The sequence below is a fragment of the Gallus gallus genome, chromosome 3, assembly GCF_016699485.2.
Source record: "Gallus gallus isolate bGalGal1 chromosome 3, bGalGal1.mat.broiler.GRCg7b, whole genome shotgun sequence".
Taxonomy (NCBI): domain Eukaryota; kingdom Metazoa; phylum Chordata; class Aves; order Galliformes; family Phasianidae; genus Gallus; species Gallus gallus.
Window position 1 is genome coordinate 68058391 of NC_052534.1, and position 19425 is coordinate 68077815.

General features: G+C 47.5%; 1 protein-coding gene across 14 annotated transcripts in view; it reads right to left on the reverse strand.

Annotated features, from left to right (window-relative positions):
- The window catches only part of PRDM1 (PR/SET domain 1), a 97775-nt gene that overhangs the window by 20485 nt on the left and 57865 nt on the right, over positions 1-19425 (reverse strand). For 7 of the 14 annotated variants that reach the window (XM_040697684.2, XM_046939151.1, XM_015284537.4 and 4 more), the window contains one exon: positions 2666-2914. In XM_040697684.2, the coding sequence (XP_040553618.1) occupies positions 2666-2848 (183 nt within the window). In that variant the 5' untranslated portion in view covers positions 2849-2914. Of the gene's footprint in view, positions 1-2665; positions 2915-3172; positions 3958-4263; positions 4468-4578; positions 4722-12570; positions 17217-17663; positions 18574-19425 lie in introns of those variants that run through there. The other 7 variants (XM_046939154.1, XM_004940353.5, XM_040697685.2 and 4 more) reach the window with 7 other exon arrangements.

Here is a 19425-nt window from a genome sequence, read left to right on the forward strand (position 1 = left end):
GCCTTCTTGAGTGTGATTTTGGCACCGTGCTTTGTCCATTTTTGACAAGTGCTAAAACTGGAACAAAGATAAATAATTCATGCATAGGAATAAATAAATGACTTCACGTAAATCTAGCAGCCCAGAATGTTACGAGCAGTAGTAATTCATTTTTTAAAATGCTGACACATACTGTGAACTCATAACGAAAAATGTGTCCTTCAGAAAAATCCCCGATCAAGATCCAAGAATAAACAAGAGTATGATGTGTCATGGACTCTCTCGCAAATTCAGTAAGTTCTTACAGAGGCACTACTCACTTCACAAAGCATGCAAGGAAAAGAAACACGAAAAGCAGCCCTCCCCAAACAGCAGCGCTTGTACTTCCTCCCTCCTAGGCAGGCACGCAGTACTTTTCCTTCTCCAAATGGAGATACAATGCTAATCATGACAACCACATGATCTAATCATGACAGTATTTAGCATTTCACAAGCGGCGTATTAGACATGTTTTTGTCAATAAATTGACTCAGCATTTAGAACTCTCAACCAGATGAAGCCGCAGTTCTCCCAAAAGTTAACAACGAAGACAGCTCACATCTGAGATCCGCTGGCAAACACGCACGCAAGCATCCCCCGATGCCTTACCTCAGACTTTTGCAAGTGAAAAATCCCAACCCATCGCACTGTCAGGACTCTGGTGGTTTTCCATGAGGTCAAAACCAGAGCCAGGCTCCCTCTGTGACCCCACAGATGCCGGTGCATAAGAGAAACGCACACCCAGTTCCGACCCCACTGAACAAAATCAAGACTTACACGGTAGATAAAAAAAAAAAATAATGCTTCAAGTCAGGAGCCGTGAGAGGACAAATGGGTTGTGCCACACGCAGCTATCTCACCCCACAGACAAACAGCAAATGAGTGAACTCTCCACACAGTTACAGCACTGGTCCTTTTACAGAAAATAAGCAAGTCCCTTTCTTACAGAGCTACGTTAGAAATAGACAGGGCTCCTGAGTTCCTATTGCTCTTGCCAGTAGGTGCTATTCAGCGCAAATAAACGAGCGTGGGGAGCTCTAGAGAACAAAAGGAGGATGTCCTATATTCAGACTCCCACTAGCAAGGAGCTGCGCGGGACATACTTGACAGGGAAGAACTTGGAACCCTTCAGCAACTTCTCTTTCCCCCCACCTCCTATACAGCAATCACAGCAATCCTCCCAGCTCAGCTATAGCACAAGAAAATGGCATGCTGGTATTTCCTAACACAGTGCTGGGAATACTGAAAACTCCTTGGACACCACTACTGTGGCTGCAGAACCAAGCCTGAGCTGGACAGTTAGTCCCCGGCTGGCTGCCTGGGCCCTGTGCCACAAGCTCATCCTTCAGCCCAGAGAGCTCTCTGCATCACACAGTGAAGCTGCGGCGTTATCTCTCCCTAAAGTCAGACACATCTCGCAATACAGTGAGGCCAAACAAGGTTTTGAGCTTTTTTCTGGGAGCATGTCCTTACTCTGCCAAGTTCTGCGGGGCAGGGCAGGGCAGATGGGAAGAGAAGAGCGATTTTACACGGGAATTTAGCTTTAACCTCTTAGCAAACCTACCAGGCATTGTATAAGGCACTGCCAAACTCAATTTCACCGTGCCAATACCCTCTAGCTGGGGGTCCAGCCCTATTTCTGTATGCAGGACTAAACAAGTACCTGCTTTAGAAGGAAACACTTGATAGACACAGATGAATGTATTCCTTCTCAGCTCTGTGGTCAGTGTGTTTAGCCAAAGCAGAAGCACAGGTAATAGCTGCCACACCACAAGTCTCAGCACAAGGAGAAATGAAGGGTTGTCCCTTGGGTTATTACCCTGCTGAACATCACACCTAGCTATAATAGCTACTCTATAGGAAGGAGTAAACACAAAACCAAATTGCTCATCCGGGCTCATTTCTTTCCAGCCCTTCTGAAACAACAACAAAGAATGCACCCACTCCAGGGACACGGATAGGACGGACTCGCACGGCCAGCTACCAGTGAAGATGCTGTCACAGATAAACACGAGTCAATCTGAGCTATGGCTATCCTGCTGTCCAGCTTACTGCAGTACCACCACCACCTCCTCAATCTATACGCCAAATTGAAGAATTTAGGAAGTCGGGACCATGGCGAGCTCACGAAAAGAATAAAGCAATTTCATAACCAAAGGGAAAACAAAAAGAAATAATTAAACACATTTCCAGGAATTTGTTTGGTGTTTTTTTTTTTTTTTCCCTCTACTTTTTTTTAAAGCTATTTATTGGACAACTGAGGCACTTTAATCTCTGTGCCAGAAGCAATGAATGGTCCTGGCAAACAGCAGTCGAGAAATTGGCACAGGGAACCACCCCGCAGTTTAAATATGCTTATTCAGATGCTGTTCAAATTGTGTGAAAATTTAACTGTTTGTGAATTGGCTCAGAGCCGGGTTCAGAGACAGGCTGGCCGCGACTCCCAGTGCAAATACCACCTGGCAGATGCCCCGTTCACCGTCTCTTAAAAGTATTATGAGAGTCCCATCCTAAAAGCCACTGGGCAGCACTTGGTGGTGGCGTAGCGTGCGTGAGTAAAGAATGGAAGGCAAGGAGAGCGCACATTTTCCGAAGCACCGTGGTTTGGCTCGTCTGACTCCAACCTTCCCCGGGCACCGCCGCTTACCTCTTTGCAGTTTGATGCGTATTTGAAAGTCAAGTTCCTTGGCAAGGAAGCCTCCGCCTGAGTGAGGGTGCCTCCATCGGCACTGGGGTCCCACGGGTGGTCATTGACGATGTACGTGCACTTCTCTTCGAAATCAGCCTCCGTCCACAGGGTCATGTCAGCATCCTCCATGTCCATTTTCATTGTCCACTCTCTCCCTTTCACCAGATTCTTGAAACTCACAGCGTCCGAGCTACACCGTGTAGCAGCCTGGAAAATAAGAAAACAGCCTTTAATCCTCATTGTCCTTCAGTGTTGTGGTTTCCGTTGAGACAGCGTGACTAATGCAGCAGTCTGTGACACTTTAAAAGCGTATGCAGGATAGCTGGTACAGTTGAGTAATAGCCAAAAAGCAGTGTAAACGAAGCTGCGCCGGCTGAAGCAGCGCCTTGAAATGCCAGCCTCGGTCACAGCGAGGAGGGAACCAAAACAAAGGGGAAAAAATCCCCAGGCTGACAACCGCTGTACCTTTCTCAGAGCCCTTCCCTTAATGCCTCCAAGAAAAAAAACAATTACTCCATGCCCAAGAAAGTGCGGGGTCACGGCCGCACGACCACTCGCTTGCCTGTGGAAAGGCTGCCTCAGAAAGTGTCACACAAACAAGGAGAGGAAGAGGAAAGGAGCTGCTGTCTGCGTCTGAATGAAGCTAAAAATGGAAAGCGCATGTTGGAAGAACGGAACCCAGCCTTGCCTTTTCCAAATGGGGAAGCCTGAACTTTCCCACCGGCTCTCAACACACAAACAACTTTCAAAACAACCTGCCCCCCCCACCCCCCCCCCTCCTGCCGTCCCCTTATCCTTTGGCACGGGCGGCCGAGCGAGCCGACATCCTGCGAGCATCCCCACCGCCCCGCACAAAGCACTGCCACACATTCCCGGGGGCCAAAAAAAAAAAAAAAAAAGCAAAGAAAAGGGGCGAGGAAAACTGGAAAAAAATAAAAATAAAAATAAAATAAAAGTCCTCGTATCCCTTGTGATTTGGATGGCACCTCAAGAATTACTCTCTCAAAGCACTGGCTAGGATCCCTGAGCGAGAAATTCCTCCAAAGCCACTCTTTCTGTCTGGGACAAAAGCTGCGTTAACAAACACGGCGCCAAGCAGGTAGCAGGACGCTCCTTCCCCGAGGTAAATAAAGGACCCGGCTCCGCGCTCACGCCAGGCGCTCGGAACGGCGCTCACCCGGCAAGCAGCCTCGTTACGCTCATCCCGTATAGAAAACGCAGCCCCGCGACATTCGCATCCCTCCTCCGACAAAACGAAAGGGCCGGGCTGGGGGGGGAGAGGGAGGGCTGGGGGGAAAGAACGCGGGCTTCCGAGCCGGGGGCGGGCAGTGCCGGGCTGCGGGGCACCGGGCTGCCGGAACGCCGGGCTGCGGGGACACGGCGCTGCGGTGCGCCGGGCTGCGGGAGCGCCGGGCTGCAGCCGCCTCCCGGCTGAGCCGTGGTCCGGGGCTCCGGCGTACCAGAGCCGGGCGCGGGGTCGGCGCTGCCCGGCCGGGAAGGCTCCGCCGGCGGCTCCCGGGTCCGGTGCGGGGCGGGGACGGCGCGGCGCTGCTTACCGGGGCTGAGTCGGCGAGCGGTTCCGCACAGAAGCCCCTCGTCCGCGGCGGATCTCGCTCATATCTACCGAGTAAACATTGCTTCTTCCTTCCAGCCGCTGGGTCCCCGGGAGACTGACTCACACCTAGCGCCTCCGCGCCCTCCCGCTCCTCCTCCCGCCGCAGACAGGTGCTGCGCGCTCGCTGCTTTTGCCTTTCCGAGACACTGGAGGGCTGAGTGAGACAGCAAAGGCTGCAGCCCGCTCCCGCTCCCTCCCCGCTTCGGATTCCCAATGAGGCGCCCCGCCGATGCCCGGGCGGGAGGTGGGGCGGTACCTGCGGCTCCGGCGGCCCCGGCCCTCACGCAACGCGGGGGAACTTTGTTTCTTTCATTTCGTTTCTGGCTCGTTCTGCTCTTCCCCGGCGCGGGCACCGCCTGCCCCGGCCGTGGGGACGGCCCGACGGGGGCACCTCCGGGCGGGCGGGGAGGGCGCTGCGCTCTGCTAACCCCCCTTTACACGAAATGCGTGTTTGCTTTGTTTTGTTTTAACGCTGGCTGAAGCTCAGAGCGCCAAAGGTCTCCGTTTCCACCCCCCCCCCCCCCCCCCCCCGCCGATTTAAGTGGTTAGGATGCTATGAAAATTAGAAGGAAAAATGACTTCCAGGGTACTGAATTACAACTCTGATTGAAAGCCCCTACTTCCCAACCTCAGTGATTACAGCGGTTTGATAAGCTCCATCCAGGAGGCTTGTTATTTTGGTTTCATTCCTTCATGGGGTCTCTTTCTAATGGTTTGTAAAAGCAATGAGGAAAATCATCTCAGTTTCTCCCTTTAAATAAAGCCCCCTCTCCCCATATAACAACAAGGAAGTGCAGGAGGGATAACACACAGCAGACAGCACTTCAAAACTTGACATCTCTTTTGCAGCGTTAGAAAAAAATAATACTAATAAACAAATGAGCACTGCTCCTTGTTCTGGGTAATATGAAAGTGACTGTGGTGGGAGGAGAGTTGCAATTGTCATTAGCAGACCCCGAGCCCAATTTCTTCCCCCGACCCAAGCCAATGTGCTGGCTAAAGGAAGGACATCCTGTGATGATGGCATACAATGTCCTGTTTGTTTATTATTAAGAGCATTCCTGCTTCTCATTGCAAAACAGCCAGATGCCTTACTTCCTCCAGTGGTCCTGTCCCCACAGCAAGGAATCCTCCAGCTCAGAGGAACAATGATGCATGGCTCCATTTATAGCCATGCTCAGCCCATCCCAGGCACGGGCTGAGGCAAACCTTTCTCATCTCCTATCTCAAACACCTTTCTCGCTGCTGCCCCAGCACTGCCTCTCTGGCAGGTGCACACCCAGCCCTTTCCCTCCACCCGTTCCTCCTCCCCGATAAAGCACGGAGGAGGATTACTTTGCCACTCTTGGCCCACAGCGCTGAGAATAGTACATCTGTGCAAAGACCTTCATGTGCTCTGGCATGGAGGGCTGACGGCTGAGGGCAGAAGTGGGGCAGCTGCCTACAAGCGGCGTCCTGCTGTCACCGTCACCCTGAGGTATCTGCCAGAGGTGGCCCCGGTGCTGGCCTGGGGGGTGCGGGTGGCATTGGCTGCGTAGGGTAGCAGCAAGGCACAGACAAAATGAGGACTAGGAAGGCTCTGAAGGAGGAAGAGACACTCATTAAAGGAGAGAAATCCGGCCTACTTGATTGGGTTAATTAACTGATGCTGAGTCACACCGCATAGAGCAGAAAAACAATGTAGTCATACTGAAGGTGATTATTTTACCAAAAAATAGTCTCACTTTGAGAGGCAGCTGTTTCAGAGCTTTTCACTTCCCTGTTAGAGTGACAGGAAAAAAAGAGGAGGGCACAAGAAAAATAGGGTTGGTGCATCTTTTTCAGGGGCTGATCTTAATGTGAAGGAAAGCTGGAGAAGAGCAAATCCGTCCTTCAAGGAATGAGAAGAGGCAGAGGACGGATCAGGTGAGACGAAGTGACACACTCACTGGGACTACATGAGGATGCCAATGCCACAGGAGCTCTGCCAGAGCCCGGGAAAGCAAGGGCAGCCCGCTGAGCGCATGAACTGCCATTAACTGGCACATGCTGAAGTCGGCCCAAAATCAGCCCCCGTGCTGCGGAGGGGAAGGGATCTCCCTGGCACACAGCGCTGCCCGATCCCAAATAAAAGCAAGGTTATCAAGGACAGAGAGAACAAATTGTAAAGAAGGCGTGCTGAAGCCAGATCATAAAGGAAGCTCTGCTATTAAAGAAATACACAGATTGACCTTCTGACCTTCCTCTTTAATAGAGAAACATAAAAAGATGCCCTACTCAACCGGCATCCGTCTGCTCTTTTATAAAAATCTTTCATACCAGTAGCCGCTATTGTCTGGAATGTGCAATTTCAAAATGTTGTTCATTTCAAAAAAGAACATTTTTAGTCATATTTTCATTTTTTCCTCCTCGCTCATAGAAAACCTCAATTACCGTATTAATCAGCATTTCTTAGGCAGCTCTCTGCAGCAGCTTTCAGCCTGGCAACAAATCATGAATGGCCCTAGCGGCTCTGATCTCAGAAATCCCCATCCATTTCCTTTGATGCTATCACCACCTCAGCTCAACAACAAGCGGAGGCCTCGGCTCAGCTGCTGCCGCTCTCCCCACCAGAGCGGGAAGCGTCGGGGGAAGGAGGAGGGCAGGGAGCCGCCTCGAGCCTACGAAACTTCTTCAGAAAGTCAGAGGGGAGATAAAATGCGCACGAGAGATTAAAGCGCAGTCTCATTTTCACATCCTCCCCATCCCCTTACCCAAAGAAGGTCAGTGCCGGATTGACCACATCAAGAGCCACGACCAGACCCACCCCCTTCCCCACTTCCTGTATGTAGGCATCCTGGTGCTAGTAAACATTTGGGGACCAGTTGTGGTCACTGCTCAGAGAAGGTACGCGATGGAGTTGCACGACTGCACTTCTTCTAAAAGAGGCAGCACTCAAAGAAGAGCTTCCTTCAAGTTCTGCTGAGATACACTCACGTTTCAGGGCATGCTTCTGAGAATGTGCCCCATGCCAGAGTGTGGGCATGCTCTGGTGGCTGAGCGACAGGGTGAGCTAAAACCTTCTGCCCACACACCGGCCTGACCTTTTCAAAACACAGCCTATGGGCTCCAGATACGATCTCTGAGGCTTTCTGTGCCCTGGACTACTCCAGCACGGGGCTGCTTATAAGGAGAGAAATTAAAATCACACTTGAATCTACATGAAGGTTTTTGCAAGGGCATTTGGGGTGGTGTATGTTGTAGCCAGCAGGCTTTTACTTTAATGCGTGCAGCTCTCAGGGACTGCCTTTAATTACAGAACACCCTGGCCACTGCCTCCTAGCAGTTCCAAATGTCTGTACGTTTATTTTGGTCTCTGATGCACAACAGCAAGAGGAGACCTTTTGGCTGCACTGTAGAGCAGGCCCTGATGGCTCCTTAGATTTCGATGTGCTTTGATCCTCTAAGGAAATTTTCCCTAAAAAGAGAAAAAAAAAGAAGCCGAACGAAAATGCCATTTCTCTTTTTGTTTCCAGCTAGGCCTTTTAAAATGCTGCTCAGATGACTCTGAGTAAGCCCAAACAATCCTCTTCCAATAGGAAAGTAACAATAACAAAAATAAATAAATAAAACAGTCTTGCAGCACACAGAAGCACGTTTAGTTCCTCGAGTTTGAGGAAATGGCTGTCTGGGCATGCTGCTGGGAGAGTGAGAAGTCACCGTGAGAAGCTCAGCTTCTCTTTGCTGTGAGTGCAGCCCAGCAGCAGAGACGTAACAGTGTGAAGACACTCGCTCTTGTTTCCCAGGAGGCAAGCTTGGGTGAAGGTATTGAGAAAGCTGCAACAGCAGCAGCAGCTTTGTCATCACAGTTCTTGGTATGTGTTTCTTTTTTCTGTTCATAGTAGGAGAAAGCAACAGACTTTGGGGTCTGATGGAGGAGAACTGACTACATGGAAAAAACCATCTCCCTGTTCCTTATGAGAAGGATGGGGGACCACAGAAGATCCCCTCTTGTCTTTCTGTTGCACTCTCAGAAATGGTGGACCTAGGAGAGGTAGGGATGATAGCCAGCACCCTACACAACAACCCTTGCCTTTGCATGTTTCTGCCAACTCAAATTTATCCTGGGCAAGCAAACCTGAGCACAAAAATCTACCTTCCACGTCCCATATACAGCTTTTTCAGTGTTCTGCCTGTAACAACCAGGACTGTGGAAAACGAATGAAAGCACCCAGCCCATTCCAACCACTTTCCAGTCTTCCTGGTGACCAGAGCACAAGCTTGAAAAAGGGTGTGTATTTGGGGAAATTTTCCTTTAAGATAGGTTGATTTTCAGATTGTTATGGAGGAGGGATGTGATGGTATATGTACACACATACGTATACGTATTAGAAGTCTCACTCCTATGAATATTTCAAACACCTACCTCAGAGCAATGTGAAATACCAAAGCCAGCTCATTAGGAATTGCATGAATTCAGCTTTCATGCCTCTTTCCAAACCCCGTGACACTTTTTGGGGTATCCTCTCCTCAACCTCCTGGGCAAACAACAGTGATGTGAACCACAGTGAAGCCTCAGATCCTGCCCCAGCCCTGTTCTGGTTCCACCTGAAAGCTCCCCAGGCTGCGATGGCGAGGGGCCGGTGCACACAACAGGAGGCTGTGATCCATGGGTGGAACCTCGCCACCTCTCAGACAAAGGACTGGCCACCGAGCGCATTGCAAAACAGATTAACAAAAACAACAGCTCAGCACCATGACGGAGTGCGTGTGTTGGAAATGAAAATATTTACCCACAGATTATCACAGACCCAGCAATGCTGCTACCACGCATCTGGGACGGAAGGATTCGACGCAGTGAGTGTGCGGTCAGGGCTGGTTGGGGAATTGGGCTGGGGCGGGCTGAGCGACCGCACTTTAAGCTGCTGAGAGTACAGTTGTCACTTCTCCACCTTCCCTACCCCAGAGTGGTGAAATAACAGTCTTTTCATACCTGTGTGTTGTGTGGGGGAGGGAAGAATTCCTCTGCTATTAAACACAACTCCTCATTAAACAGTTGACACCTTATCCTTCTTTAAATGTTGTAATGTTTACTTTGCAAAACCCAGGAAAGCTTTTAAAATAAAGATAGCCGAGAGATTCCTAAACCCTGTGTCCTTGCTTATCTGCTCTTTATCAAGCACCTATTGTTCTTGGAGGAGCTGGCTGGAAGGTGGAGCGAAGGGGGTTAATGTTCAATAGGTGTCTCTGGGCTCCCCTGCAGGAATAGAGCTGCTGACAGAAGAGCAGCAACGGGCTGCCGGCCGCTTCCTGCAGAATGGAACAAGCCAAAGGGAAAAGCTAGAGCTGCAGCTCCTTGCTTCTCTTCTTTTTTTTTCGTTGCTCACCCCAAACAACTAGTTTAAAAGAAAGACATTGTCCTTAGGAGAGATAATCCCACAATAGAGAGTCCATTAGAGGTATTAAAGCATTGGCAGCGCCTGATCTACAAGAAGGGCTCTGTCCTGACAATAGACAATTAAAGCTGATAAATCTGCACTACTTGTTGCCGTTCTAATTCCTCGTAATTGTATGCTACTTGTCCCTGCCTCCTGCGTCCAGGGATGAAGCATGCTTCTTTAATCTCCAGAGTACCTGACCTAGTTCCTATGTGGTCTTTTCAGGACCTGTTTTCTTCCCATCTGGACTTCTCTCCTCCTCCTCTCCTTCCCTGCCTCCCTCCCCGAGGCATTAAGAAGAGGTTACGGAGGAGGGCACGGAAAACATCGGCACACAGCACCCGGATCGATAATTCTGGAGCCCCAGACAATGCACTAATCTGCAATAACAGCTAATCATGCTCAATTTGGCACACCAGTGATTAAACTGTACTTTTCATTAAGATCAACAAGTAGAGCAGACGCACGCTGACGATCCCGATCGCCCTGTCACTAAGAGCTGCCAAACTCCTGTGCTGCTCTATGTGTAGCTGCTGCATCACCAGTTTTGCCAGACTGGGCTCTCCGTGCAGACTTACACTCTTCCTTTGACGTTTTACAGGCTGCAGCTCTTAGCTGTGCTTTCTATAAAAAGCCAGCTCCTCCGCTGTGAGGAGTTCACCTGAATTAAAGGGCTCAGTGGGTCGCACGGGGATGTGCTGTGCAGGACACTGCAAAACGATCATTACCAGTATGTGTTCACTCCGGGTGCTGGCAACTTTCTGGGTTTTACCCTGCATTTCTAAGGAATTTGGTGTTCTTCTCAAATTTCCTTTCTCTATTTCTTGATAGGTCATCACTCGTCTTGAAAGATATAGGACAAATACAAATTACCTCGGATTTACTTATTTTTCATACTGAACCATTACAAGAGGTTTTGAGGCAGAAGAACAACTTGCTTTTTCTTTTTTAACCCCTGAACACAGGAACAAGCCGCTACTGTGTCGCTTGAGAAATCTATGTGGTTATTAACCCTTCTCTTGATAGCAACCCCCCAACATCCCCCCACAACTGGATTCTCACCCTAGCTGCTTCTGGTTAGAACTGGACCCAGCGGACCCGTTTTGCAAACTGCCCTAGAAGCCTCACCCAGGAGTTCACCACAATCTGTCTCTGAAGCACAGCACCAAATTCCAGGACTCCTAGAGACCGACCCCACACACTCAGGGGTCTCCTTCTGTTTAACTTTAGCTTATCATCCTTGTATTAACTTTAGTAAGTGTTAAAACTGCACTCTAAGTTGCTCTTAAAAAAAAAAAAAAAAGAAAAAAGAAAAAGAAAAAAAAAAAGAAAGAAAAAAGAAAAAAAAAGGGCATGGAAGATGCCAAACGAATGCAGGAAATGTCTATTCTACTATTAATATTGATGAATCCCTAATGCATTTGAAACCCACTTGAGGTAAGTCAGTAGAGTTCTTCTCCTGACAGCTATTCTCCATCAAACTACCCCTGCTAAAGATATCGATGCTTTCCCTTTTGCTTTGTAACGTTTAAACGAAGTTTAGATCTCACCAGAGGCTACCACAAAATAATGCATTTTACCCTAAGCAAACATAAAGCCCTGGAGACAAGGGTTTAAAGCAGTGCACACGTTCTCTTGATTTATCATTTTAAGATAGGAAGCTGCCGCAACAAACAAAACACCTCCTTGAAAGTGGGACAGCGGCAGATTGTGGTGCAGAAAGCTCCGGGATCTTTTGTTTTCCCGGAGAGCAACAACGGGGCTTTGCAGAGAAAGACAACAGCCTCCCCTTGCTGAAACCCAAATCAGTTCCTATAGGAAAGCCTGCCAACTGCTAGTTAGACGGTAACAAAATATTGCCGATAATTCACTTTTCACGATAAAGCAAAACCAAGCAGGCATGCAGCACCCAGCAGGGGCTCAACTGATAAAACGGTGTCAAACTCAAACCATTTGTCAATTGGAAGGGGAGAGAGCAAGCTGAAAGATGGACTCAGGAAGTAGATTTATCTGGTGCGACACATTAACTAGTATAAATACTACGGAAAAAGTAAACACATTTAAGCAGCAGTATCTGCAGGCAGCACAGAAAGGCTCCCGAGGCTCAGCCCCGGCCGGCCACCTCACCACTCAGCTGTCAGCCACGACAGCAGTAGCATTTTTCTTCTTGCGCGGGGCTGCAGTGCCATTTAATTCACGGCGCTAAAAGGTTTGATTAAAAGCATACATTATAATTAAACACAACAAAAGCATGACTCCTCTGCTCTGCTAGTCTCCTCCCTCCACCCAGTAGCCAAAACAATAAAACCACCTTGGCAGCAAACAAGTCAGGTAACATACCCCAGAGAAGATCACAGATTTGTTATATCAGCTTTGGTTTTACATTTTACTTGCTCAAAAGCTTCCTTAACAGAAACTGCTGGCCAGCAGGCTCCCGAGGATGCCGACGGGCAGGCAGTACAATGTGGGGCACGCAAACAAACCCTAGCCCTGCCAGGCAGAAGAGCTCTGCAGGTGCACGCTTTCCACTGAAAAGTCAAAACAACACAGTTTTGGGGTGGCCTGTCTCTTCCTCAGTCGCAGGGAAGAAGGAAAAGGGTTCAGAGGCAGGATACCGACCCATGGGTGTGTATGCCAGCCTCGTGCCTCCGAGCCCGTAACATCAGAGAACGGCATGTCACAGCAACAGATCAATCTGACACTCAACCAACCACGAAACTCAACAAAATTAACAGTAAAGTAAGCAATATACGGTGTTAAAAAATAATTAGGGAAAGGAAAAAAAAAAAAGGAGAAAAGAAAGGAGTTAATTCACAAAGGAGAACGCAGCCCACTTCTTTGTTTAGCAGTACCTTCATGTGTCCCCACAGAGCGGGCTCCCCACCTCCAGCTCACGCATCTTGGGATGTTAGTCCAAGGGAAAGCCAGCCATCCGCCCGGCACCGCGCACCCCAGCGCTGCACACCCGTGCACGCACAGCACGCACCCGCGCCCTCACTCCCCGACACGCACTGCCTGGAACCGCTCCGAGGATTTGAGAATTCCCTCCCTCCCCTCCACATCCACTCCACCCCGTTCCGTAATTAGGCTTAACAAGAGCAATTAACAAAACAAACTCCTCTCCGCCTGGTGGCCTGATAATTCTGATTGTCATAATGTATTAAGATGTGTAAGCCAGTTTAAAATAAAGGTAAATTACAACATTGCACAAGAGCTGTTTCGTACCTATTTTTACAGTGCTTTTATCATAGGGAAAATGAACATTCGGCCACGCCTTTAATTTAAAAAGCAAAAACCCAAACTCTGAACAGCAGAACTCCGAATCGGACCAAGGAGACTATGGTGGGTTTCTGCCGGTTTACTAGAGGGCTGCCCCCTCCTCTTGCACAGCAGTACCTCAACCCCATATAAACAGGTTTTTTTCTTTTTGGAATTACCTAATAGCCCTAAAAATCTGAGATATAAAATGAAGTTAAAGGCATCTCCTGGCTTTACATGTGTCCATGAATCAATGGTTTGTAATAGCTGCAATTTTTCCTTGCCTGTTGTCTAATGGCATGACATGGGAAGACAAGGCTTTTAGATGTTCTTTAGATGTTTTTTTTTTCCACCCACATTCAGTTCACTTTCCTTCAGCAATCAAAACAAAGAAGTTTGGCATCAGAATCAGCAAGAAATCAACAATAAAGGACTGGCTGACAAGGTGGTCAATGGAGAAACGTTGGTGTTCTTTGATTTTGGTGAGCTACAGGTCCAAACCACAAAGAAGATTTACACAAAGCCTGCACTCAATTGGAAAATGTGCCTGCTTGCACTGAGACCCACTTCTGGGTCATATCTAGTCCTTGTTCTGTTTATACACTCCACGAGTGTGTAATTAAAACTGTCAACGTAAAATTAGTGAACAGAGCAAAATCGTAAGCTCACAGAAAATTCACGAGTAGAAGATCAGAACACAAAACCATGAACCCAAGAGACATGGGCTCAGCTCCGTATGAACTGAAAAACTACTCTGCTCCCTCAGATACGCACAGCCCAATTCAGAATGCCACTTGTCTACTAACTGCAAATGTTTAAAAGGAAAGAGAAAAAACAAAGGCCGGTGTTGCCAGTACGTTGCTGGAATCCTGCAGCTTCTGATAAGCTGGACGTGTTTTCCTAAGTCAATGATTTCATCTCTGCTGGGTGTCAACATTTGCACAAGAATAATTTTGGGGGTCAGAAAGACATCAGCAACTGAGATTTCAAAAGGTTTCATAAGAGCACAGATTGCTCAAACACAGAGAAAGGAGGGTTTCAGCTGCCACTTCACTCTTCTGCTTCTTCATTCCTCCTTCCCTGAAGCTGAGTCAAGGTTCTATAAAACCCAGCGTGAGCCTTCCGCCTCGCAAGATGACAGCTTCACTAAGATGGCATGCTTTGCACAGCAAGACAAATGCTCCAAAACTATAGACAATGGAGGCTTTTCTGGTGTAAGCCCTTCCCAGTGTTAGAAGATGATACTGAGTGGAGAGTTACAAACAGAAGCTTCGTTCTGCCCTCCTCGCGTAGGAAGCACTATTTTCTTTTTCCCACCAGATCTCTTCCTGATTCAGTGCTTAGGTAGAAGAGTACTGATTTCAAAAAGTCATCTTCCAAACTTTTTCCATTCTCATCCTCCTTGACAGGCCCAGTGCCTTCCTTCTACTACAGACCATCTGAACGGAAGGCAAACTAACCAATGTAGCCTTGTATTTTTCCAGCTTGCTCTTCACAACAGCACTCCTTGAATGCCTCACAAATATCAAATAATGACTAGTCTGATTTTCACAGTCTCTCCTCCATATACGGATGAAGGTATTATTGCTATTGCCACTCAGCGGAAGAGGAATGGAGATATGACAACATTGACATCAGAAGTATACATTAATTTGGGGATGCAGCAGCTGATTTACTCAGCAACTGTGTGTTACTTTCTCAGTTCGAAGTGTTTCTCCTACTGCCATCTGTGATGGCTCTTGATTTGCAGGCCTTCAAATGAAGCACCCAGAAAACGTCAACACTGATGACCACATGCAAAACACTTTGTGGAATTGAACTGCCATGAATCTTAGTCAGAATCATAGGCAGAAATAGAACTGAGCTCCTAGGAGTAAAGGTCCTCTGCCCTGGGGAAGAGCAACATTTCTTCCTGCAGCTGCCACTTCACCTCTTTATGTCACAACAAAGGAAATGGGGGCAAGAGGTGTCTTATAGACAACATTTTATTACACCACTCCAATTCACCTCCCCTAGCAAGCTTGCCTGATGCTTGAACGAGGCAAGTAACTGGCAAAAAAGTAATTATATGAGTAAAAACTGTATCATAATGCATAAGAGGATCAAAGTGAGGTTAGGCAAGCAACCTAAACTCTGGAGAACTGGAGCTTGGAGCTTAAGTAATTTTTTTCCACATTTTTTTTTCTGCAGTTCCTTGATTTTTAAAACTGCAACTAGCAAAACTGGAGAACCTGTGACCTGGCATCACACCGACACCTGCACAGATCATTAGTGGAGCTGGGATACTTGTCTGCCATGGACAGAGCTCTGCCAAGGCAGCTGGCAGAGCCATCTGAGCAATGATATGCTTTTTTTCTTTGAAAGGTTGGCACTGGCACTGGGACAGGACACTTTGCTGGTGGGTTTCCCTAGGTGGCTTGCTGGAAGCAGAGAAACAACTCGTTTCAGGAATCTTGGTTGCATTCCAGGCTTGGTGTGGAGTTTGTTCCTCCCTTTTTCTCTTCCAGTCTCATCCCATCTTCCATACCTCAGCACAGACTTCTGATCAGATTCCTTGCCCACCAAGTCCTCATCTTCTCTTTCCGTCCACTCCTGTAATTTTTCCCTTTCCAGTCACTCCTATCTCCCTCTCCCAGGCTCCTTGTGTGGGTGCTCCCACCAGCTTTCATCTCCTCCTGGTTCCTCAGCATCACTCCTTTTTCCTCCTGATCTGTGAGGAGGTGCATTCCCCATGCCCACCTGCCCTGATCTTCAGCATCTGAGGAACATCAAGGTGCAGGCAGGTCTCCAGGCCCGTCCTGGTGCTCCTCAGCAGACACGCAGCGCTGAGCACCATTCACACTTGAAGCAGACATGGTGTCCAGCCAACTGGAAGTCCTATGACTATGTTAGTATGGCACTGAGCCCGAGCTAATAAGCCCTGGTGAGAAGCCGGATATATTAGCTTGGGCTTAGCACCGTGCTAATGCAGTCAGGCAGCTTTTGGATCAGAGCTGGCTTACATCCCACCCGCTTTTAACACCGAGCTTGCTCGTCTTTGTCCACAATAACCCATAAAGATAAATCCCTCAGTCCTTTACCAACCTTCCTCTCAGTTTCCCTCCTTCCTGACACTTCTCTAGGCACAGCCTCTCCTCCTCCATAATCCCCTCCAGATTCAACACCTGGCCACACGCTTTTAAAACTGCTGCTTTTTGTGATTCTCTGACCTCAGGACAGGTCGCAGTAAGCAAGCACCAAACATCCACTCTCAATACAGGCACTCAGTCCCAGATGCAAACGTGTTCATGTTCTGAAGAAAGCCATGATGCCCTCCAGCAGCCCTGAGGTGCTGGCCTGATGGTCATCTGGGCTGGCTTTGACCTCGAAAGCAATTCTCCGGGGTGTGGGAGCTGAAGTCAGAGATGGGGATGGACAAATTCTTGGAGATGACCGAATAGGTTCCAGGGAGAAATACATAGCAAGTGCCATGTAAGAAATAACTGAAACACACATTCAGAATGTGGTAGATTTATGAACACCTAAAAGTAGTAAGGCCTCCTAATGCAAATGATCAGTCTGACTTAACAACAGGTGATACTACCAGCCTTACTTACACTAGAGATTAATTTCCTGGGGTTAACTTTAGGGAAAATTCTCCTCTGTATTTTAAAGAAAACGTGAACGTAACAGAAAAATCACATAAAGCAAGTGCAAATCTTTAAATCCTATCTCCTTGGCTGCATTACTCTTTCAGTGTCCCACACCAAATGCACCAGAATTGTACCAGTTGTAAAAAATGACAAGGTTTCATCAAGTGAGACAGGATGCTTCAGCTCCAACAAGTTTACAGAGTGCCTCTTCTCATGTACTAAATCCTAAAGAGCAATAGGCCAACAAAAATGCTGATGCTACTATTTTTCATTACTGTTAAGATTAGAAAAATATGTAAAGGACTATCTAATTGCAGTAGTCTGCTATAATAAAACCACCACCAAATCACAATGAGAAAAAGGTCCAAATAACTGAAATTAGTTAACGAAATTTAATTTGCACCAACCTGCCCTGGCATACTCCTCATTTAGAATTACCAGCACTATGCACACAGAGATCAGGCAACAGGGAGAAAGAGAAGCTTGCAATCAGACCTAATGCCTTCCCTTCCTCTCAGCCCCCAGTACAGGACAGCCACTTCCTTTCTACAAACGCTCTGCTCAGATCTGTACACAAGGCAGGCCACATCTTCCGGGGAGGCTCAAAGCCTCTGCAGACACACAGTTGCCTTCAAAGCCTCTCTGGAAATCTGTGTGGGAAGACTCTGAAATATTAAAACCATCCTATACTCTATTCCTCTAAGCCAACAACAAACCCCTCTACACTTATGTATCACTTCCCTGTTCTGTCTATTCTGGGTTGCAGAATAAACTTTCTGACTACTGAAAAAGATACACAGAGCTGAAGCATACGTGGAAAGGAAACAACAGAGAAAAAGTGATATGTGCTTTCCAAAAAGATGCTTTTGTCCCAGAACATTACAACTACGTATAAGCTTTTCTTCCATTAACAAAAGCAGGCAACAAGAAGGCTAGTGTGAAAATATCACGCTTCAAAATGTAGCTTCACTGTTCTCCCAGTTGGAACCGACTTACCTTTTGGTAATCTCCATCGCATCTTGCCTGATTTTCTTTCCCCAAAGGTAACCACTTACCCTCTACCAGATTCATATGTTATTTGGGTGTGATCTTCAGTCTGAAGAAATCTGCAGCTGAAGGCTTCCCACAGCACTGACAACCACAGCAGGACAGCGAGCACAGTGCTGCGCTGCCCAGCCCCTGCTTGCTGACTACAGACAAGAGATTTTCGTGTTTTCTCAGTTTCCCCATTTCTAACCTGAGAGCTGCCCTTTTGGTGGGGTGACTTTCAGAAGGCACATCCTTTGTACCCTCGCCTTACTGCCAGATGTCCTCTGCAGCCAATTCATGGCTTCAGTTTTGTACCTCATGCTCACTTAAGAATTTTAGTTAAAATTCAGACTGAAAAAAAATCATGCACTGTTCTTAAAGAAGGTGGAGAGGCCAAAAGATCCGATTGCAACTGAATCCTCTGAATTTCTCTCACTGAACGTCTCCTTCTGACAATCAAAACCAGGAGAACTGGATCCCTTTGAAGTATGGTCGGGCTGGCTAGGTGTGGGGCAGTACAGTCTAGATGCAATTTCCCCCAAAGACCTGGCACATTTGCAGTGTGCTGGGACACCAGAAAAGTGTAAATCAGCACAAGTCCTTGCAGAGAGAGGAGTGAGCTAGCAGCCCTTTAGAGACTCACAGTCAATTCCTGAGGACGGATGGTGTAAACACACAGATAACAAGGGGGCAGGGTAAATTGGTTTAAAGACAAACAGGTACCAGAAATTCAGAGTATGTGGTGGTTACTGAAACAGACAAGGCAAGTGGAAATATATACAATATATACTTTTTTCAGATTAATTTGCATAAAGCCAAGTTTGACTCTTGGATATACAGTAAATGAGATTTTGTCAATCACCATGCTGGAAAGATCTAAACAAAATCCATTTGGATGCTTATAAACACTTAAAAGTGTCTAAGAGACACAATACTTAAAAAAAAAAAAAAAAAAAGCCAACAATAATGGCTAGCCGATGCTTCCAATTATATTCTTTCTTCAATTAGTCTTGAAGAAACTAACACCTCTATTAATCATTTCAATTAACTACACGCACCACATGACATCCGCACCAGCAGCCCATATGTTGCGTTCCAATCACCCAAATATTAAAGCCTTTTTAATTGATTGATCTAAAGAACATTCAACAGGCTCAAGGTGGCAGCTAGCCAGGAAATCCCAAAAGAAGATGACAAAAAGGTGGGGGTGCTAAACCAGCTTCCCAGTTTGTTTTTCCTCTTCCTCCTGGGTTCGCTAAGTTAATCCAATCACAGTCCATAAAGCTCCTTTTTAATAATATAAATAAATAGATAAGAGAACACACATGTTGGCTTTCCCCAGGAGAAGCCCCCTCCACCAAAGCCCGAGAGCCATCCTGCTAAGAAAGTGCTGCATGCAAGGGTGCATTTTTTATCCAGCAGAAATATTTAGCTTGGCCACCCGCCAGGGAATGCTGAAAGAATAGCCTGAATTAGGGGATTTACCTTCCACGTGTTTGGCACGCGTCATTAGAGGCTCTGAAGAGCTTGTCTCTTTCGCTCTCTCACTCTCTGTTTTTTCTCCCCCCCCCCCCCCCCCCCACCAAAGCTTTGATGCAGAGAATAAAGTATGAGCTGCAAAAGCAGGCAATGCGTTGCACTGCTAAGTGTTGGCACGGTGGCTTTTGTGCTGTCGAAGAAAACTGATGCCCGGTTCCATAAGGTAGATTATTTTTTTTTCCCCTAATCGGGTATGGAGTGATATGAAAAAGTTTTTGAAGTTTTCTGTCGGCAGACTTAAAACTTGGA